At 57.5% G+C, this 22,368-nt stretch overlaps 1 protein-coding gene across 1 annotated transcript in view; it reads right to left on the bottom strand.

Annotated features, from left to right (window-relative positions):
* Positions 1-21,679, bottom strand: part of TNFRSF8 (tumor necrosis factor receptor superfamily, member 8) — a 23,523-nt gene extending 1,844 nt beyond the window's left edge. Inside the window, exons 1-11 of the mRNA XM_012722077.1 lie at positions 21,577-21,679; positions 18,246-18,339; positions 17,794-17,924; positions 15,553-15,669; positions 12,766-12,918; positions 10,052-10,139; positions 9,676-9,767; positions 8,391-8,492; positions 8,235-8,288; positions 2,764-2,789; positions 1,652-1,856 (exon numbers count right to left, since the gene is read on the bottom strand). Coding sequence (XP_012577531.1) covers positions 1,652-1,856; positions 2,764-2,789; positions 8,235-8,288; positions 8,391-8,492; positions 9,676-9,767; positions 10,052-10,139; positions 12,766-12,918; positions 15,553-15,669; positions 17,794-17,924; positions 18,246-18,339; positions 21,577-21,664 — 1,150 coding nt within the window. The 5' untranslated portion in view covers positions 21,665-21,679. The remainder of the gene's footprint in view (positions 1-1,651; positions 1,857-2,763; positions 2,790-8,234; positions 8,289-8,390; positions 8,493-9,675; positions 9,768-10,051; positions 10,140-12,765; positions 12,919-15,552; positions 15,670-17,793; positions 17,925-18,245; positions 18,340-21,576) is intronic.
* Positions 21,680-22,368: the final 689 nt, after the last annotated feature.

Here is a 22,368-nt window from a genome sequence, read left to right as displayed (position 1 = left end):
GGGGTGGGGTTGGGGGAAGAGGCTCAGGCCTAAAGTTGGTCCCCTTGGGGCACTGGGCAATACAGGTGAGTGCTCCTCTAGAGTGGGGTCAGGATGACAAAGGGGCCTCCGTGTTGGTGCCCCCCAAGAACCTCCTTTCACATCCTAGTCAAGGTTTACAGGCCAACGAGGGCTCGTCATGCCTAATACCTCCTTCCGCCCTGCCCCGCCCCCCAACACCCCTTGAGTCCCACCCCCCAGTTCCAGTCACTGTACTCAGCATGGACACAAACGTTCAAATTAGGTCTTCTCAGGAAATTTGAAGGAGATGCCTTTGGTGGTATTTCCCAAAATGCATTCTTTTCAAATGAAACTTGCTGGAAGTTACAATGGCAAAAGTTTCAGTTTGATGCAGAAAACTGCCCAAAGAGCCGCAGCCACCACCCTGCCATGGAGACGTGCAGGATGATTCCAAAGGCCTCTTTAATATTGTCCCAGCCCTGCCTCGCCTTCCAGAGAAGACAGGCATGGGGCCCCGCCCACAGCTAGCGCATGGGGCGAGGTTGGGGGGAGGCGGGGGTGTGGAGGGGCGCAGCAAATTCTAAGTACTGAGGTTGCTGGGTGGGGGCAGCCTGGGATACGGGGAGCAAAGCAGAGAGGCACGAAGCATAGATGGGAGCATGAAAAGGTCAGGGAGGGCTCCCTGGAGGAGGAGGCAAATAAACTGTGCCCAAGGATATCTGGGATTCACTAGATTCAAGGAGGGTGGAGTTGGCTACACGGGTGAGGAAGCAGCTCGCACAGAGAAGCGCAGGAGGGAGAGGAGGCACCCCAAACTCAGGGCACAGCCACTGCGGAGGTCAGGGGTCAGGGCAAGACTGGCGGGGGCAGCTGGTGACCAGCTTTGAATGCCGGGACAAGGATCCTGGAACTCAGCCATGACAGGGCCCCCCTGGTGGATTTCGAGCAGGGGTGTGATACCAGCAGGCACGTGCTGGGGACACCGGGCTCTACCAAGCTGGCAGGAGGGCGGAGGGGGGCCCGGGGGCACCGGGGCCAAGCGGCAGGCTGAGGGAGCTGGGGCTGGAGAGGAGCGCGCCTGCCTCTGCAGAGCCAGGGTGGTGTGGACAAACCCAGGGTTTCTCCCCCGAACCCCGGGTGGAGGTGCACCGTGTAGCAGCGGTGTCCTGGGGGAATCAGCTCGCCCTCCTGCGGGCAGCTTCCCCAGTTAAACACAGCAGCGCCCGTCTGCCCCGGGCCCGAGGCACCAGACCTGGGCAGGTCTGCTCTGGGGCTGTCGTCCTCCTGGCCCCCTCAGGGGCTCGCTGTCGGGGCTGGGGCAGTCATGTTATACTTTAATGGCAGCAGGTGCCAGGCCAGGGCACCCCTTCCCCAAGGTCACCCCACCTCACCGGGATACCTTCACACGCACTAGTTTGTGAATCTTCTCAAGGGACCTCGGAGGTCAGCACTGTAATTCCTATTTCGCAGAAATTTTAATTGGGGTGAAGGGCGCAGAGACAGCTGCACTGGCCACCACTGGTTCACTCCTTCACCGAAAGCGCCCCTACTCCCAGCACAAAGCTGGGCCTTCCAGCCCGAGTCTGCCCCCCGCCCCCCGCTGCCCCCTTGGCCCTGACCGCACCGGGAACCCCCAAACAGGCCAACTCACCAATCCTGTTGTTGGTGTGCTCCGAGGCCGCCCGGGGCTCAGAGGGGTCGCTGGGGGGCGGGGGGGTGCCGCATGGGCTGGCTTCCAGCAGCCGCTGGCTCTCCAGATAGTCCGCCCCCACGAGAGAGGAGGTCTCCACCAGTGGGGGGCTCGTGAACCCCACAGCCATGCTCGGCTGTGCCACTGAGAGGCTCCTCTTCAATTCCTGTGGACAGGGAAACGGTGCTGCAGTGGGGAGCCCCAGCCCCCCCAGTTCCAAACGGGGAAGCCCCCCTTCCTCTCTGGACCCCGTGAGTCTGCCTGAAGCTGCCTCCAGCTTCTGGCACTTGTCTGCCGGGAGGCCTGACTCCGTCCCACACGCAGATTCCGGGTGCGAGCTGCCAGCTTTTCACGTGGTCTCAGCAATGAGGACAACAGGCAGGCACTCTCGGCTGGTACTGCTTATTAGCACCCTAATTCACACAAGCACCCTAACAGGTGGCTGCTGTTAGCAGAGCGAGCGCTTATACACGTGCTGATGGCACACGGGTGATTTGGTGATGGGATTGCAACTGAGATGGGAAAATGCACAAAATGATGTAAAAGTAACTTATAAAAATTTTTTTAAGTGCCGACGTCCTCCCAGGAGGCCTGGGCCCTCGGGTTCTGGAGTCACACGACGAGGGCCCGGCCCGCTAGCTCTTTTCCAGCAGAGGGGCCACCCTTCTGCCTCAGCTTCCCTAGTGTAAAACAGCCCGACGGCGCCTTTGCCGGCCACGAGGCCTGCCCAGAGCGCCTGGGAGAAAGCAGGAGCCGTGGCCCAGCTACAACAGGCGCGCGACTGGTGTGTCGCCCCGCTGCGGGGCAGGAATCTTGGAAGAGGAGAAGCCCGGAGCAGACACGCCTTCCCCCTGACCACGCCTGCAGCAAGGCGGCCAAAGCCCAGCCTGCGGTCGGCAGGCCTTTCTGGAAGGCCTTGGCCAGCGCGAGGCTTGGCTGGCGGCCCCGCTGTCTCGGCTCGCTGCTCAGGGGCCCGACCCAGCCTGACCCCACGGCCCAGCGGCTGGAGAGCAGCGGCTCTGGTAGGGAAGGGGCGGGAAGGGGCAGGGGGGTGGGGGTGGCTGGAGACTTACTGGGCCTTTCTTCCCACGCTTGGAATCTGCAAGACAGAAGAGCAGCAACTTCACCAGGAAGATCTGGCAGAAGAGCTCCTGCCCCACCCCACCCGGGGCCAAGGCCCCACCCGCATACCCCCGCAGGGTAGGGCTGGGGAGCAGGCACTTGGGGGGTGCCCCAGTCCAGTGCCCCACCAGCAGCGCAGACAGGGGATGAGGAAGCCCCTCTCCCCTGCCACCTGTACCATGAACCCCTCCCTAGGGGTCCCCACCAGACAGACACACACACGCAAATGCACAGAGCCCCTCAAAGACCCCATGACCCGAAGAGCCCACAACTCTCCAGAGCACCTGGAATCCCACCCTGCCCGGAGGACCCCAAGATGAGAGAGAGCAGGCGCCAGACATGCCTGCGCCCAGACTCCGGAGCCCTTTCCCCAGGCCAGGTGGATCCAGTTCTCAACCGTGTGCCCGAAAGCGGCACCACCCCGAGGGCGCACCCCTCAGCCCCGTCCTGCCTTTGGTCGGCTGGGGCGGCCGTTCGGAGGGCGCCCTCTTTATCGTCTGGCCCCAGCCCCACCCTCCACTCCGGCTGTCCCCTCCTATTAAACGGGGCAGGCCACGGCCAAGCAGACATTGGCAGTTAACCGTGACCCACTGGCCATCTGAGAAAGGGGAGCTGGTGCCCACGTTCCCGGCCTGTTCTCGAGCAAGGACTCCCAGGGGCCGCCATCCTCTTGGGATCCACAACCTTTTAGGGTCCCCAAAGAGGACCCTCTGGAGGCCTGGAATAAGCCTCTGCGAGGGATGCACCCTGACCAAGGCTACACTGTTGGGGTGCCCGGTACACCAGCTGAGGCACCTCCAGAACATTCTCTGGCTTCAGCAGCTCTGGGGTCCAGGACTCGAGCTGAGACGCTCCCTGGGAGCCCACCAAGCGCAAGGACACAAACGAGAGGGGCTGGCGTGGGGGGTGGGGGGGCTTGAGGGCCTCGGTCAATGCGGGGCCTCGGCGAGGGGGCGTCTGACGGGCAAAGTCGCGGTAGTGTGAGGGCGACGAGGCCCCTTCTAGACTGGGCACGGGCTGAGGTCACTGCTTCTGAGAACTGGTGGGTGGCACGCTCCCAGGCGCGGCCCATCCACGGCCCCCACGGCACCAGGGGGTCTCGTCTGCTGTCCGGGTCTTGGACTCTGACAGTGATTTGAGATTTTGCAAACAGCCAACTGGGATTGGGTGCCGGGGCCCTGGGGTGGCCACAGAGGGAGAAAAGCACATGACAAGATGAGACAAATAATCCACATGGTCAAACTCAGTTTTGGGGGGGACGCAGGCAGCCAGGAAGCCAGTTGTCCGGCTCTGGCTCTAGCTCCTTCTCAGCAGCCAGCTGGAAATGAAAACCTCACACCCTGGCCTTCCTGGCGACGCGTGGGTGACGTCTCAGCAAGCCACCAAGGCGGCCTGAGTTCGATCCCCGGCCAGGGAGGGACCCACAGGGCGCAGCAGACCTCTCCTGTCTCCCCGCTGCTCCCCTCAGCAGTGGGCTTCGTCAGTCGGCCTGTTCTGCCCCCCACTCTGTCTCTGGGGACCCTCTCACCTGCACCTCTGGCCTGCGCCTTAGTTCTTCTACTCAAAAATAAATGATTTTTTAAAAAGAAAGAAACCCTCTCAGCCTTTGACCCAGTTCAAGCCACTCCGGTGACACACCCTCAGGAAATAACCAGAAGAAAACGAGGAGGCTGTTGTGCCTCGAGATGCAGAATAACCAGAAACTGGAAGCCAGCAGGTAAACAGGAGGCAGCGGGGGGCCTTGGGGCGCGGCCCCCCGCAGCACTTCCCCTCCCCAGCCTCATGTCTGGAAGCGGGGCTCTTATGCAAAGGGGCCTGGAAAGGGAAGGAGCCAGAGGTAAGCCCAGCGGGCAGGCACCCCTGGGCCACACGGCGCACCTGTGTGCCCTCTTCCCCGCGCCCCCACCCCAACCCCACCAGGAGAAAAACACCAGAAGCCAAACAGGTAGGCGCGCGCCATCCTGGCCGGACGCCTCCCACCGCCGAGGTCATCGAAGACAAGGAGAGCCACAGCCCGCCGGCAGCCAGAGCAGACCAGGAACGCGGCCTGGTGTCACGGGGGGGCCTGGGTGGGCTCCCAGGGAAGAGGGGCCCTAGCCACGGACAGCTGGTCGTCTGACCACTGTGACCTGAGCACCATGGTCAGGTAGGACGTTCGTTGACAGGGCACAGGTGTGGGGCCCCTGGGAACTCTGTTCTGTCTTCTCGAGTTTTCTGCCAATTGAAAACTGCTCTAAAATGGTAAAAGTCTAAAAGAGGGGCCCTCCCTGGTGGTGCAGCGGGTCAAGGCGCAGCCACTTCAGTGCACGTTCGATCCCCAGCCCCAGAGCTGACCCCCAGGGCGCAGCAGAGCTCCCCTGTCTCCCCGCTGCTCCCTCAGCAGTGGGTTTCAGTCGATCTGCCTATTCTGCTCCCCGCTCTGCCTCTGGGGAATCTTCCCGCCCACCACACCTCTGGCCTGTACCCCAGTTCTGTATGCATACATAAATAAATTTAAAAAAAAAAATCAGACAGTCAAAAAGTGTGAGGGAACTTTAAAAAAAAAGTCTAAAAGGAGAAGTGCCCTGGGCGGGTCCCGGGACTCAGCAGGGCACGGCACCCGTCACGCGATGCGGAGACTGGCACCGGCTGCCGACGCTCAGAAACACAGCCGGCCACAGGGCGAAAAGGAACCCAGAAGGCGCCGCACCTGGCGTGGCTGCGTGGCCGCCCAGCCCACACAGCCCTGCGCCCACCAGGGCGGGACGGAGCGTGCCGGTCACGGAGGGAGATTGCGCACAGCTGCCCCTAGAAGCGGGCACCAGCCCGGGGACAGGGCAGCGCTGGGTCCCGGGCACAGGAGAGGCTTCTTAGCGGAAAGAATGGGACACAGGGCCTGGGAGCCAGCTGCGGGGCTCCCCAGGGTGCTCGGAATATGGGTTAAGTAGTGATGGCGAGTAACCTCGATCCACACGGATAAATGAGTGAAGAGAAGGGAAGGCTGAGGAGCGCTGGGTGATTCCCTTTGGCTGGAAGCACTTTCCCTCAAAATACTTCGCAGTGACCCCAGAGTCAGGAGCCTGCTGACGCCACGCTCGTCACGGGCTCCAGTGGGCGACAGCGGGAGGGCAGAGGCCTGAGGAGCTCGAGCCTCGCTGGGGGCTCCGCGGCCTGACTCGGGGCAGGAGGCGACCTCGGACAGACCCAGGGTCAGGGGCAGGCACAGGCTTCAAAGTGCGGAGGACCCGCCCCGGCTCGGAGGAGCCCTGGGGGTCGCCTGAGACTCCCAAGCGGCTCCCCTTGTTCTAAAGGTCAGTACTGAGCGGGGGGAGGACGAAAGGCCTAGCACGGGTGTGGTGATGGCAGGCGCCGAGAGCTCTCCTGTTGATCACGCCAAGCTACGCCCATGTTCGGCCGAAGGCCACAGGTGACGAGACGGCCAGTCGGAATTACTCAGCCGGCTCTGTGTGTGCTCCTCTGTAACTCTGAGATCGTCTCAAGACACACAAACAAGAGATGTCAGCTGAAGTCTGCCCGAAGTCACAGAGGCCTGGTGACTAAGGCGGGTGAAAGTTGCAAGAATTCCAGACAGTGTTTCCCAGCCCAGCGTGACTCTCCCCAGGGGATGTTGGCAAGGCCTGTTCAGCGCCCTAGGGAGGTGCAGCTCGTCTCTCCGAGAGGCGGGACGCCCACTCGGCAGCCTCCGAGACCCAGACAAAGCCTCATGCCCACGGTGCGGAGGGCAGGGGCCTTCACACAGCCCCCGCCGCCAACCTCACCCTCCTGGCCAGACCTGGGACCCGGAGGCCGATGGTGCCCTGGGAGGGATAGAAAGGCCGAGCTCTGCAAAGGCCCCACCTGGACAGTTGCTCTCTCGAGTCAGCCAAGAGAACAGGTGGGCATCCGGGGCACCGGCCCGCACCCTCCTCCTGTGCCAGGGGCCCCAGAACCAGGAGGCGGGTGCACGTCCCATCTGCTGGCCCTGGGCCCTTAGCAGCTGACGCTGGCCTGAAAGCTGGGGTCTGTGAGGCCAGAACGGGGCTGCACCCCGGTGCTCAGGGGCCACGTGAGTACAGGAGGAGGGAGCCATTTAGCAGAAGCCTCGGCAGCCACTGGGGGAGGGGCGGCGGAGTCTGAGAAAGCAGGGACCGCTGCTCGGTCCCTTCTCAGCCTGTGCCCACAGGCGTCACCTCCTCCCAGCCCAGGTCGGACCCAAGGAAGCCGCCAGAGGCCCAGAGGGTCAGCGACAGCCCCAAGCGGGGTGGCCCCACCGAGTCTGTCTCGGCCCCTTGTTGGGTTGACATCTTGAGGAAAGGTGCTTGCCTGTTCTCTCTCTGTATTAACAAAACTGCTATCGCAAAAGTTTGAAGAAAAAAATAAACTGACGGCAATGGAAATTCTAATACTAGAAAAATGTCAAGAAAGCAAACCTGGTTTCAATGAGATGTGAGGCTGACAGCTCATGGAAAAAGGCTTGAAACTACCAAAACACAAAAACCCCCCTTGCAGAGGGCGCACAGCACCTGCCTGTGAAACCCATCAGCTTCAAAACAGGCCTGTGCGCTGGCTTCTGCCCCCCCCCGCCCCGCCCCCCCCAGCCATCTCCTTGTCCTCAGGCACGCCCAGGCTCGCCCAGCCAGCCCTTCTCAGCTTTGCCTCCTCCTCATGGACTCTTGACCCTCCGCCCCAGGGGTCCTGGGCCCCTGAGCCCCTCCAAGGACAGCTCAGACCCTGGCTGTGCCTCCCTCCCCTGCCAGGGCCCCGCATCCGGGCAGAGGGAAGCCAGCGGCCCAGCTGGCCGCCCCTGCCCGTGCCCACAGAGCCTGCAGGGAGAGGGGGCCGGGAGGCGGGGCGCCCGCAGAAGCTCAGGACAACCTAGCACTCAAAAGGCCCGGGTCTCCTGACCAGGAAAAGGGCTCCAGGCATAGCTGGCCTGTCCAGCAGCCCTGCTCTCTGCCTGACCATGAGGGCACCATGTGCACACTCAAGCACTGAGTGGCCTGTCACCACTGACCCACAGGCCCACCGAAGCAGGTCCCACTGTCCCCACCATACAGGCGAGCTGAGACCCAGAGGAATTAAGTCACTCACCCAAGGTCCTGCAGCTTGCAAGGGGCAGGACCAGATTCCAGCCCTGTGAGCCCACCCCACTGACCCCCACCTGCCCCACCAAGAGGGGAGGGTGAGGAAAGGGAGGAGGGAGGAGAGGAGGGAGGCGGGCAGGGCGCTGCTGTGTGCGGTGGAGGAAAGAGGGAAGGGAAGTGGTTCTCAACCCTCCCGCAGTCTCCACGCAAACGGTGCTGACAGGAGCGTGCAGGGGAGGAGGCACTGTGTGAGGGCAGCCAGCTGAGGGAGCCCCGGGGGAGCCCCAGAACTGCTGTGTCTGGGGGACTCGGGCGGCAGCCCCCAGCCCGCCCCCCCACCCCGACAGCTGGGCACTCACCCACAGGCTCCAGCCTGGGCCGGAAGGTCTGGGCAGGGTAGCACAGGTGAAGCTCTGAAATGACAGTGGGGAGCTGGAGGGGGCAGTGGGGGGAGGCCCAGACCGGGCACAGCGCCCTGCCCGCAGCCCTCCCCGCGGCCAGAGGCGCCCACTCACTCTGCCGTATCCACTTCCTGCAGGCCCGCTGGTGGCACAGGAGGAAGGCGCTGGCCACCAAGACCACTGTCAGCATCAGGAAGACCCAGGAGAGCACATGTCCTAGAACACAGAGGACGCTGCACTCTGGCCCACGCGGGCCCCAGTCCCCCTGCAGTCAGGCAGGACAGTCCCTGCCCCTGGGGCACGGGCTCCACCCGGCCACGGGTGGCAACCCAGCGTACCTATGTGGTCCAGCCTTGCCCTCCCTGGACCCCCCTGGCTCCAGGAAACCCTTCAAAAATATAGATAATTGAGAGAAAAGCACATCATTTCTAGGGGTGAGGCCTTGAGGGGTGCAGGAGCCAGAGCGAAGCAGCAACGGGGCTGCGGAAGAGGCGGGTGCGCCACCCGCCAGGCCTGGGGACAGGGCATCGTGAGGGTGTCCTGTCCAGGGAGCCTGCCGACTCCCAGCTCCCCCCAGATGCGCAGGGGTCTCCACGCTTCCATGCACGCCGCGAGGGTCTCTGCGCAAATCAACACCCCCAGCCCAGGGCTCCATTACTGGCTCAGTTTTACAAACAAGGGAAAGTGAGGCTGGAGAAGGTCAAGTGACAGCCAAGGTCACCCTGAAGGCGCCGGGCAGAACTGCCCCTCGGCTCACACGCCAAGCCGCCAACCAGTGCTCTTCTCTCCATCTTGGTCCTTCCTCGCTTCCTATTTTGCTTGGGTTGCTTATGCGATCCTCTACTTAATTATGCTCGTTAAAGTCCATTGTCAGGTGTTAAAGCATATTAAGCACCAGATAGAAGCCTGTGAGAATGTCCTGAGGACAGTTAACGCGCAGAGCTGAGTCAGTGGGGATGGGATGGGGCAGGCCAGCCCTGGCCGCCACCGCCATCTAGTGCCGAGAACTAGAACTGCAGCCCCCAATATCGGACTTGGCCTGAGGAGCCTGGCGCGGGCAGCGGGGTGACGTGCCAGCTACACACCCCAGGCTGCTGCTCACGATCCTATCACGGGCGAGAAACCCTGTCACACGTGAGAAAACTGAGGCTCAGAAGAACGAAGGCACTTTTTAAGGTCGTGAAGTCATTCAACCAATATTTTCTAAGCAGCTATTGTGGGCCATGGGAATGAAGCTGTGAACAAGAATAAAGGAAAACACCAACCTGCAGCCAGAGCCCCAGCCCAAGTTCAAGGAGCACAATCTTGGCGCCCCCTCCCCACCCAGTGGACACTGTCACCCGGGGACAATCCTGGGAGGAAAGCCTTGCTTCCTTCGCGCTGATGGGGTGATGGTTACCTGGCAACAGAAAGGGACTTTCGGTAGAGGAGGTCACTTCCTGTCCCTCGATGGTCTGGAAGTCGGCCAGCGGGGTCAGGGAGGGAATGGTGCTGGGGAAAGATGCCACAGGTGAGACAGGTGACTCGGATCGAAAAAGGGAGCGTGTGCTCAGGAACAGTCCCCTTTCTACAGGGGTTGTGTAGATGACGCCTGGGTCCCCTCACTCCCCACCCGTTGTCTGCACGGAGCTGAACACACATCCCCAAGTGACCTTCTGGCTTCCCAGGGAGATTCCACCCAGGCCCCAGCCCAGCCCAGCCCAGCAGCCTCCCAGGCATCCCCTGGATGTGCGGGTGGGGGCTTGGGGGCCCAAGGGAGAGAAGGCAGGGCTCACCTGGAGGGTGTCTGGTCTTCTGGGTAGGGTCTACAGTCAAAGGGGGTCCCTGAAGTAGATAGCTCACTGGCGCCCTGCTCTGTCACACCTGTAGGAGATAGCCTTAGAATCAGTACCAAGAAGCCCCACCCACCAGGGACTGGAGATCCCCCAGAGGCAGTGGGGTGGGCCAGAGGGATACAGCATAGTAGCCCCAGGGCACCCCACTCTGTGTCAGTTTTCTGTCTCCTTCCTCCCTCCCTCCCTCTTTCCTTCCATGCAACAACTCTTTATTAAGCACCTACTATATACCAAGCTCTACAGTGAGAGCTGGGAACAGCCGTGGCAAAGCACGTGCCCACCCACAGGAATCCAAGGCTGGTGGGGTCACAACAGGACATGCGGGGTCCACTAGAGGGTCTCATCTTCATCTGACCACAAGGCTCCCCTGAGGAGGTGATCACTAGGATGTGGGGTGTCCTATTTTTTATGCTCCGATCTGGGTTCACTGGTCTTCAGCATGGCTATCAATCCTTGTTCTCCTGGGGTAGAATCACTGTTTTCTAAATTCCATGGCTTTCTTTTATGTTTGTTCATTTGCTTTTGTGTTTTCCTTTTATTTAGCTGGATTATGTCTTCAAATAGCTTTCAAAGAGAGTACACATAGGGAAAAGCATCCTGAACCCTTTTATACCTAAATGTATTTCAATTCTGCCTTGTAAACAGATGTGGCCAATGGAGCATGCTCTAGGCTGCGGCTCAGGACCTTTGGGTTCTGACTCTAGCTCTGTCCCTGTGGTTCTAGGTGGCTGGATCAGATCACAGGTGCCCATCTTTCGACTGGTTTCAGAGACATTCTGTGTGGCCAGCACAGTAACCCACTCATCCTTCTCCTAGGTGTTTATCCACACAAAATTAAAAATAAGTCCACACAAAGACTTATATAAGAATGTCTGCTTTATTCATAATAAGCTGAAGCTGGAAACAACCCAAATATCCATCAACTGGTGAATAGATTTCAAAACGATGATACAATTCTTCTGTGTAGATGTGGGTAACTTTCACTCACCCTGCTTTGTTCTTGGTAGATCCTTTAATAATTTTCAGCTCAGGCGTACAGGGACAGTTGGGGTTCCCTTGTGGGTTCAGGACCTAGAGCTCACAGTGACCATCAGAAGGACGATGGAAACATGCCCGAGGTTGGTGGGGAGTTTAGTGCTGACATGAGGCCTGAAGGACGCAAGTGTCTCCACTCGGAACTCCACACCAAGGTGGTCATCAGGTGTGGTATGTGGCTGTGAGGTTGCTGAAGGCTCATCCACCCTGGGAGCGTGACTAGGGTAGGGCACCACCACCCGATGTGCCCACCCGCAGCCCTGCTGACTATGCACAGACCGAGCAAGAAAAACCAAAGGCGGTGAGAAGCCACCTTCCTTCCGCAATGGCTCTCCAGTGCCCTCTGCTGGCGAACATGCTTGCAGCGGCCAAGCCTTGAGCACACACGCAGCAGATGCCGCGACAAGCCAAGCACTGGAGGCGGCAGGTTGATGAAGAGCCAGCTTCCTGACAGCTTTGATATTCTGCCCTCTGCTCTCTTGCTGTCCCATTTCACAGCATTCTATTCTCCCTTTATCGATGGAACTTCTTCAATTCGTCTGTGGACATGTTACATTTTGAAAAGCTCTCTGATTGTTGTTTCATTTGGGTTTTGTTTTTCTGTTTGAGTATCTTGTGTTCCTCCTCCAGACTGCTGCTTGTCCTTTTAAGTTTGCCGTCCTCACTGCTCATTCATATGCTTGAAAAAGGGCGATGCTGAGTATTCCGGTTGCTGGGTTAAAGGGGGACCGGGGGTTCCCCTGCCTGGGGACCCTGTGTCGGTGGCAGGGAGTATGAGCTGGGGGTCTTCACTTCAGGGTGACCATCCTACTGATGGGGAGCTCCCAAATACACAGAGAGGGCTTTACGCCGTGCAGCAAGGCCTTCGCTTTCCTTAGCGATTCCTTTGGTGTCTTTAGCCAAAAAGTTGATTCTTTTCAGACCACTGTTACAAATGCACATGCTTTTTTTTTTTTTGAAGATGAAGATGTGGCCCATTACACTTTTCAATTCTCCACTCCATCTTTCCCTTTTCTTGGGTCACAAATCCAGAGCCTCTCTGGACATCTTGTGAGCAAGTTCTTTCTCTTCACAATGAATGCCACTGAAGGACTGGCTTTTAGACGACTCCAGCCTCATGGAATGGATTCTGGGGTGAGCTCTCCCCGCTTTCTCTGTACGCCATCTCCTTTCCGCTGCTTTCTGCCTTCTAAAAATGTGCCGAAAACTGATCTGGTGATGAAGTCAACCACCCTCTTTTACTCACTGCAAAGGATTCATTTTTCTGCTCTCTGGCAAGTCCTCGCCATTCAGCGTTGGCAGTCTCTTTGTAAACGTCATATTCCTCTATCTTGAGTTAATAAAACAACCTTGCAAGTAAGCCAAGATTTCACCAGCCCAGCAATTTCAGGAGGAAGGATTCAAAAAGAAAAGAAAAGAAATCATCGGTGCCTCTTACCAAAATGCCAAGTCTGGATTTTATTCTACTCACCGGACCTAACTGCTCCAGGAAAAACCAAAGCCCAGCCAGACCGCGTTAGCGGTGGAGGTTGAAGGTCATTTGTCCGGCCGGGAGTGGGTACAGTACACAGGTCGGGGCACAGACCTCAGCCCCTTGGCTGGGGGTGGGGGGTGCTTACCCTGGAGTTGGGCAACTGTCCCTGGCGGGCAGGTGGGGCCGGTGACACAGCGGGCACAGGAGTTGCTGGCTGACGTGACGCAGAACAGGCCAGGTCGGCACCCGCAGACACGGGCGGAGGTCAGTGTGCAGGGCACCTTCTCCACAAGGTCATCTGAGGGACACAGAGGAGGGTCAGGGGGTCCAGAGTCTCCCCCGGAAGACCGAGGAGCATCTCTCTAGGGGTCATCCCACAAGGAAACAAATCAGGCCTCGTGGCACACGCAAAACAATGATGCTGAATGCAGAAAGGCGGACACAACAGAACAGAATTTCTATGATCATGAATCCAATCATAGAAAATGCTAGGTGGGGCCCTCCCTGGTGGCACAACGGGTTAAAAGCTGTCTGCAGCCACCACAGCACCAGTCTGATCCCCGGCCCGGGAGTGACCCACATGGTGCGGCAGACCTCTCCTGTCTCCCCACTGGCCCCTCAGCATTGGATTTCAGTGCTGCTCCCCACTCTGTCTCTGGGGAATCAGCTCACCTCCACATCTCTGGCCTGTACCCCAGTTCTGGTGTGCATAAATAAATAAATCTTTTGAAAAAGAAAATACTAGAAGAGGCAAACAATCCCATAATACAGAAAGCAGAGTGACTGGACGGAATGGCGGTAGGGCTGGGGAATGGAAGTCAGGGTGACAGGGACTACGAGAGACGTTTGGGGGTGATGGACAGTCCATTGCCTTGAAAGAGGTGATGGTCCCAATGGCAAGTGTTGAAAATTCTCTAACCGTGCACTTTCAACTTGTGTGTCATGTCAAATGTCAATTCTATCTCAAAAAAAGTTGTTAGAAGAAATAACCCGGAGGACAGGGTCAGTGGGCCTGGGTGTACATGAGCCAAGAGTGCCCGGGACTTGATCATTTAAAAAACGGGTGGTCATCCATAACCATTCCTGATTTTCTCTACTTTTGAATATATTTTTGATGCTAAAAGTTTTTCCCCCCAAGGAAAATCTTACTTCAAAATCACAACATAAAACAAACACTTAAGTTTTGTAAAAGAAAACATCCGTGGATCAGACACGACTGACCACTCGCTAAGGACATTTCTCAGCAGGCAGGGTGCTGGATGCTCAGCCTGCCAATCACCAGGCCTACAACAGTTTCTTCCTGCAACTTGGAGCGACAGCAGCTGAGGAGACTCGGGAAGCTGCGCTCACACCAGTGGGCAGGCTCATGCCAAACAGCAGCGACACTCCCGAGAGACAGACGGTGCCAGGCAGCATCGTGGGCATGCTACCCAGAATAGCCAGCTGCACAACCAGACCAGCCAGCTGTGTGATTCCCAAAACATCTCTCAGATGGCACCGTGAATGTACCCGTCTCCCAGATGAGGAAACAGAGGCCCGCCTGGTTTAGAAACTTGCTGAGTCCATTACTGCCAAGTGCCAGAGTCAAGGCTTGAGCCCAGGCACGTGGGCTCCAGAGTCCATGCTGCAGGTAAGCATGTATTCCGGGGCAAGCTCTCACCTGCCTTTGACTGTGGCATGGAAGCGCTCCTGGGACAGAGCCATCTCTGCATATGACATGGAGGCCATGAGATCGTATATGCCACAGCCATATTTCCGAGCCCATCTGTTTCCCTAGAACTCAGCCCCCCCCCCCCCGCCCCGAAGGACCATTTGGCCCCTCCCCTCAGCTGAAGTGGGAGCTGAGACTGCACTGACAGCAGAAAGTGCTGGAAGTTATGCTGTGGTGACTTCGGAGGCTGGGTCATAAAAAAGACGCAGCTTCCCCCAGTTGTCTTGTGCCTGGAAGCAGTCATCATTTGGAGGAAGCCCAAGCAAGCCACACAAAGGCCAGCATGGAGCAGGAGCCCCCCAGCAGCTTGCATTGACCCCCAGATCATGAAGGAATGTCTTTCAGAGAACTCCAGCCACCGGCCTGTGCATTTTCCAGCTGAGACCCTGACATCATGGGGCAGAGACCAGTGGTTCCTGCATCACCCTGGTGAATTCTGACCCGCAAAACATGAATACAAGAAAAACATGGTCTGGTTTCTTGCCACTAAGCCTTGAGAAAATTGGCGAGGTGGTCTTAGTGACAGACAAGGGCCCCAGTGACAAAGAACTGTGTTTTCTGCTCTTTGGGCTCTCTTCACCTGGTCATGGGGCTGCGAGAGAGAGAGACCCCCCAGATGAGATGCGGGAATCGCGCTCCCTAGCAACCTCTGTGGGCTGGGCCCTGGCAGCCTTCCACCCCGAGCTCCTGGATGGCCCAGCATGGGAGCTGCAGTGAGCTGGCCACAGGTCCAGCCGGGGCCACCTGCCATGAACACAGCAGTCATTCAATAAGTGCTTGTCCAGAGAGGTGTGTAGTGTCAGCACAAAGGAGAGCCCCGAGCCCAGAAGCCGGTGGCAGACACCAGCATCCAACTCCAGTCCTGCTACCCCCAAGTGCCAGCTTCCCAAAGCCTCATTTGCTATAAAATGGGGACAGTCACCATTGGGCATTGGAGTGAGTCCTGAAAAGCTATGAGACAAGTTTGGGACAGGGAGGTGATTCGTGGCATTTCCTTGAAGGAAAGGGGGAGAGGGTGAAGACACCCCTAAAGGGGGTCACCAAAATCTGCATCCATGGTCCTGCGAGCAGCCCAGATGCTGAGTGCTCAGAATCCCAGAGAGGCGAATGGGGCTCCTGAGAGCTGAGCCAAGACCAAGCATGGCCACCCCCACACCCCAGGAGCTCTCTGAGGTCCCTCTGCTCTTGGAAGGAAGCCCTGCAGGGAAGACAGTTCCTCACCTCTGTTACAGCTCACACAGGCCATGCAGAAGCCCGTCCGGTCCAGGTAGTAGTCGGGGTCACACTGCTTCCTGCAGTCAGGGGCCCCCGGAGGGCACAGCAGACGTGGCGACAGCCCTGGGGAAGAAGCAAAGCGGTTGCAGGCTGGGCTGCTTGGCAAATGCCTCCCTCCCTCCAATCCCTGACACCCCCAACTCTGCAATCAGATCCAGCCTCCCCCTGAGGGAGCATCCTGAGGCTCAGAGAGGGGAGGATTGTGTCTGAGGCCACACAGGAGAGGACAGTCTCCTAACGGCCCCCCCATCCGCTCAGAAGGATCCTTCTGAGACCACCATTTCCACTTTGCCTGGCCCTCTGCTGACTCACTATTCACTGTCCCACTCAAAACTTCAGCTGCTACTTTCTCTTTAAGATCAGCAACCAGGTAGGGACGCCCATAACCACACTTTCCATTCATGGTGGTCCTGAGTCATGCAATAAGGCAAGAAAAGGAAATAAAAATGGGAAGGCTTTGAAAAGAAGCTATTAGGCTGCCATGGATAAGTGATGTCATTGAGCACACAAGAGTCCAGAAGAATCTGCACATACAGCATCAGAAGTAGTAAGTGAGGTCAGCAAAGCAGCTGGGTATAATGTTACTACATCAAAGTCAGTGAAATGTCTATATGCTTAGGTTGAATTACATGAAATTATGAACGGTGAGATATAATTAACTATGGCCATTTCCAATAGTAAAATAATACTAAAAATGACAGAATATGAAATGCTGAAAAAGACACCATTCAGACCTACAGAAATATCAAATACCTGGAAATCTGACAAAATCTCTATATTAAAAGCTCAAAGATACTATTGGAAGACTTTACAGGACTAAATGAATGTAGGACTATGCCACAGGCTCAATACTGTAAAGGTGCAGAGTCTCACTGACTTCTCTCTCAAGTCAATGCCCCCTACACAAAGTCCCATGAGGGTGTTTTGCAGAATTTGTAAAGCTGATTCTAAAATGATAGGCTGTTGAAGAACATAGTCAGAGAAGTAACTGAAAAGTTATGATTATCAAAACAGGACGGTATCCACACAATCTGGACAAAAAGACTGATGGAACAGAATACAGACAAATACATAACCGGACCCTGGGCTTACAAAGATGTCATGGAAACAGCAGGGAAAGGACAATTTATCTGCTATATGGTACTGGTCTGACTGGTCACTCACGTGGACACCTTTTCAACATGACCATTGCCTCGCACCATTCACAAAGTCAAGGTGGAAGACAGATCTAAATGGAAAGGGCAGAACAATAATTAACCTAGAAAATACATCAAGATGCCTTCAAGTCTTCAATGGAATAAAAAGCTTTTCACCACAGACAACACAACTCAGAAAGAAAATGATGAATCCATCTGACCACATTAAAATTAACACCACGTCTTCATCAAAAGATATCGTAAAGAGAGTAAAAAGATAAACCACGGGCAGGAGAGGATCTTTTGAACACAGCCATAGGACAGAGGGGAACCCCCAGAATTATAAAAACTTTGTTGACACCAATAAACGAGCCCAAGAGAAATAAAAATATATACATTCACACGAAGACTCTTGTTTCATTATTCGCTACCACCCCAAAGTGGATAGAACACAAATAGCTAGAAACTGTGTATATATTCAAAAATAGGGGTGTGTGGGTCCCCCGATGGTATAAGGGTTGCGCCTCAGCACTATGAAGCTATCAGCAGCTACTGCGGCAGGAGTTCAATCCCTAGGTGGGGAGTGACCCACAGAGCCCAGTCTCCCGGCTGCACACCACACCCCCAGCAGTGTATTTCAGTAGATCTGCCTACTCTGCCCCCGACTCTGTCTCTGGGGAATCCCCAGTTCTACACAAAGATAAAAAAAAAAAAAAAAACACGCTGTGCTACTGAGCACTAAAAAGGAAGAAACTCAGAGACCCCAACCTTCTCCAGGGAAACAGGGGTGAATCGAACAGAGGCTCACCTGCTCTGCCCATGGCAAGAAGGCCTGGCAGCAGCTGCCTCAGAGAGCTGGCACAGCGGAGCCAGCCCGGAACTGGGGGAGCGGCTGAGCCCCCTCCTCCAGCCTCTCTGGCTCGAGGTCCCAGCCCCAGGTCAGACCTGAGACCTTCTCCCCTGCAAACTGGGGGAGACCACAGCTCAGTGCCACCTAGCCATCAGACACAGGAGCCCCGAAGACAACTCACAGCTTCCCTGGAGAAATTACCTGAATCTGGACTGGGTTTCCCCTCAGAGGGTGGGAAGTTGGGAGCAAGGGAGGTGCGCCCTCCAAGAAGCAGGGTCCTGGCATCAGAGCTGGCCGGGGAGATCAGGGCGGGCGGGGTCAGGGGGATGGTGCTGCAGAGGAGGAAGCCAGAGGTGAGACTGACAGTTCTGCTGATGGGCCAGGGAGGTCTTTGCGTGAGGCAAACCGTCTCCATCGTGAGGGGGCCCAGGCCTCACAGCCTCCAGGAAGCCCCGTGTTCAGGTCCTGTGTCTCCAGTGTGCTCAGAACGGAGTGGGGGCCTCGGGCGATGTGGGCTTGGCAGAGAGGGCCCCGGATTCCTGACATCCTGGGCTAAAGCACACCGGCCCACCCAGCCCAGCTGTGCCCTGGGCAGCGAGTCCTCGCTCCACCCCACGCCGAGGTCAGCTAGATGGAAGGGTGCCGGGAGTCACCTGGCTGGTGCCCTGCAGTCCTCTGAGCTGGTGGTGCACCTGGGACTGGTCCTTGGAGAAGGAGCCTCACAGACAGTGTCCCTCTCAGTAGTACCTGCAGGGAGACGGGAGATGGAAAGTCCTCAGACTTGATAGCAAAAACCCCGCGCTTCTGGGTAGACTTCTCACCGGAGAAGGCATGGGGCACTTGGAAAACGCAGGCACCATCTGGAGGTCACAGCTGCCCAGCAGCTCTTCCCCCTTGGGGTAAAGCAGTCCTCGTATCTGTGCTGAGGGGCTGGAACCAACTACCCACTCCCTCCCGGAAGGAGCTACGCAGCCCGACGGGACTGACCCATCATTCCACTAGCCCACTCCTCGAGCTCTGAGAGTCATGCCTAAGAGATACAGCTGCGTTTCCTTTGGGTTTGGATTTTGAAAATGTAGCTAGGAGAAGCTGCCTTCGCCTGGAGCTGCTGGTAGGTATCACAGACACCGACGTGCGCGGGACGTAGAAACGAGAGCTGGGAAAGAGCTCCTGGCCCCCAGCCATGCCTGACGCTACCCAGCGCGATCCTCCAGTTACACTGCTCCAGGAACCTCCCCAAACTGGAATTTTGTTACTTGCAGCCCAGAGAGTTCGTAAGACTCCGGGGCAGAAGCGGAGTAGAGAAGAAAACACAAGGACCTTTTCCATCAGGTGGACCTGGCTTGATCTGCTGTCTCTGTCGCATCCTACCCATTTACTTGTGCCACGTAAGTCGAATGATTGCGACACACTTTTCACGGGCCGTGGCCAAGATAAGCACAGCGGGCCTGGTGTGCCTGCCACACCGTGACAGGGTGAACGAGCGTCACAGTAAGCACCACGGGGGTCTTTCTTCCCATCGGGACTCCTGTCCCTTCGCTTAGAGAGGGACTCACACATGCAGGACTGGCCCCTGAGGGCCCAGTGGAAGGGGTCAGGCATGGCTGACTGATCTTGTCTCTGAAGGGATGTGATGGGGTGATAACAACCAGCTCGAATATCCTCGCTCCGTTTACCTGTCAGCCTGGACTTCGATTTCCTGACTTGGACAATGGAGTGAACATGTTGCCAGCTGGCTCGGGTTGCAAGAATCTCTGGGGAGGAAGCCCAGGTGGGTGTAGCCTGGGGCTGAATCCCAAACCCAAACTGCTCTCCCTGTGAGCTGCCCCCTGGGGAGGCCCGCGAGGGGCAGGGGGTGGGAGCCGGGGCAGGAATCTAGCACTCTGCCAGGGTGGACAGCCCCAAGGTGGGAGCAGGAACTGGGCACTGGCCAGTCGGAATAGTGGGAGTCACTTGTGGTCTTAACTTGTTCATTTAATGATGATGCTTTCAGTTTACTAACAGGCTCATTTTAAAAAGTGAAAGGAAGTAAAAAATTAATTTAAATAACAAATCTGCCATCTTAGGTCCACAGGGACTCAATATAAAAAGCAATTCATGAGATGTCTTTCTTTCTTTGTCTTTGAAATCCAGCGGCTATTATATACTGCCAGTGCATCTCAGTGCAACTGGCCACATTTAGGGGTTCAGTGGTGCATGTGACCCCACGTACCACTCTGGGAGGAGGTGAGGGGGGCGGGGGTACCACGAGTTCCTTCTAGGGGCAATAAAGCCCCCTCTGGTGCCACCATGTGGCCATTTCAGGAACACCACCGAGAGAGCCCATGTTGTCGCTAAACAACCCCCTCCCCAACTGCATTTTACAGAGGGGGAAACTGAGGCCCAGGGAGGGGCGGGAATACCCCTTCAGCCGCAAGACTGTACAAAGCCCCAGGTATCTGGCTGGCCCAGGCCAGAGCGCTTTCCACCCGCCCCTGCCCTTGCGTGCCCCTCACAGAGTATCCTGTGTTCCCCAGCGAGAGTCCAGCCAGACTTGCCCCCCCCTCCCAGCTCCAATCTCCCATCAGAGCGACACCTGGAGCACAGGGGGCCTGGACCTCAGGAAGCTACAGCTGGGGGGAGAGGGTGGGGGGAGCGCAACTGACCAAGTGCAAGGAGGAAGGGTGTGTCGGGCAAAGGGAACAGCCTGTGCGAAGGCCCAAAGGAAGGAGAAGCCCTGCACCCCCAAGGGAGCAGATCAGAGCCCGAGGGGGCTGGACGGTAGGTCCAGGGCTGGTGCTGGAAGCCAGGCTGGAGGAGGAGGGGCCCCGAATGGACCCCTCCCCGGACGCTGCTGTGGGACGACGGGCTGGACACACGCCCCTGGTCCCCAGTCAGCAGCCTGACGGCAGCTATGAGACAAGGTAGAGAGGCTGAAAGGTGGGGACAGAGGGGTCTGCCAGGGCCACGGGCCCCTTGGGCAGCACAGCGAGGGCCCTGGGTTTCCTCTTTGCTTCATTCACCTCAGAAACCCGGCAAGTGGGGAACCTGGAAAGGCCAGCAGGCACAAAGATGTTGTTATTTTTTTAGCCAAGGATGGTGTCATTAGAACGAGGGAGGACGGCGCTTTCGGCAGGCGTGTGAGTGACACAGGCGCCGGGCGCCCGGACGCCTGCCTTGCAGGAGGAGGAACTGCATCGGGCATGGGAGTGGGGAAGAACTGGAAGGCAACATTTATGGGTCTGAGTGTGCTGGCTGGGGGGGGGAGGGAGGATGTAGAGGGGGCGAGGGTGGAGGGATGGGAAGGGAGGATGGATGGGGGGGTGGAGGGGTGGAGGGATGGGAAGGGAAACAGGACCAGGCTGGAGAGGGCCGCAGTCGTCCATGGCTCCCTCTAAACTTGTCTTGCTCCCTCATCTTGCACCCCACATGGCTATGGTCTGGGCTGTGATTCGAAGCCCACCCACTTGCCATGCCCCCCCTTTTCAAAAGAAGCTCTAAAGCCACCTACACAGGCTCTGTGGCTTTTACCTCTTCTCTGGCCATCAGCCCTCCTGTATTGTCAGAAAACTTCCAGTCCAGAGAGGGTAAGAAATTTGCCTGCAATCACACAGCAAGCTGGAAAACCCAGTTTCCAGGTCTTTGGCCAGGTGCCCAGTCTCTAGGTGCCTCTAATTCCTAAAGTCTCAGTTGTGAAGAAACCAATCAGAATGTTCTGGACACTGCCAGGACAGAAGCTTGCGGCTCCCTTTCTTGTTCATTGGACATCAGGGAACTTCTGCCCAGGGCCTAAAGTCAAGCAAGACCTCCTCAGCCAGGCTTGTGCCTCAGGCCTGGGGGTCTCTCTGAGCCTGAAGACAAGCCGCAGAAGGGCTGGAGGGGTGCAGGGCGCCTAGCGAACACTGGCAGGGAGTACAGTGCATGCAGTCAAGGCCATGTGGAAGTCACCGTGAGGTGGTGCAAGTCCCGGGGTGAGGGGGGTCCCGGGGTGAGGGGGGTGCTTACCCTGGAACTTGACAACCGTCCCTGGTGGGCAGGTGGAGTGGCGGGAGCAGCGGGCACAGGAGTTGCTGGCTGATGTGACACAGAACATGCCAGGTCGGCACCCGCAGACACGGGCGGAGGTCAGCGTGCAGGGCACCTTCTCCACGAGGTCATCTGAGGGGCACAGAGGAGGGCACAGAGGATGGGGGACGGTGAGGGGAGGGACCCCAGAACCCCGGACACGTCCAGCACGTGAGCGGAGACACTGCTAAGGCCGCTGCTGGGCAGGGAGCTGGCACACGTGGTCCTTTCTAAAGCACCCCAGTGGCGAGGGCAAGAGGCTGCCTCCCAGCCCACACCCCGGCGCTCACTAAAAGGGCGTGAAAAAGAAGTGAACGTCCCAATATAAAAACTGGCAAAAAGAAGTGGAAGAAGGCGACCCTCCCCGGTGGCGCAGGGGTGAAGTCTCAGCACCGTGAAGCTGTCCACAGCCACCGCAGCTCGAGTTCCACCCCTGGCCAGGGAGTGAGTGGCCCACAGGGCGCAGCAGACCTCTCCTGACCCACCCACTGCTCCCCTCAGCAGTGTATTTCAATCAATCTGCCTGTTCTGGTCCCCACTCTGTCTCTGGTGAATCCTCTCATCCCCGCACCTCTGGCTTACACCCCAGTTCTTGAGTGCATAAATAAATAAATCTTAAAAAGAAAGAAATCCCCTGGAGCATGATGCTATGTGTTTACCAGCTCCTGTTGCATGGGCTCAGAGAGAAAGACTACACTTCCCAGCACCCCCGCTGCACGGGCTCAGAGAGAA

Source organism: Condylura cristata, unplaced genomic scaffold (genome assembly GCF_000260355.1).
Source record: "Condylura cristata isolate star-nosed mole 26May11 unplaced genomic scaffold, ConCri1.0 scaffold00008, whole genome shotgun sequence".
NCBI lineage: Eukaryota > Metazoa > Chordata > Mammalia > Eulipotyphla > Talpidae > Condylura > Condylura cristata.
The sequence above is the reverse complement of the archived record's forward strand: the minus strand, read 5'-3'. Positions and strand labels throughout refer to the sequence as shown.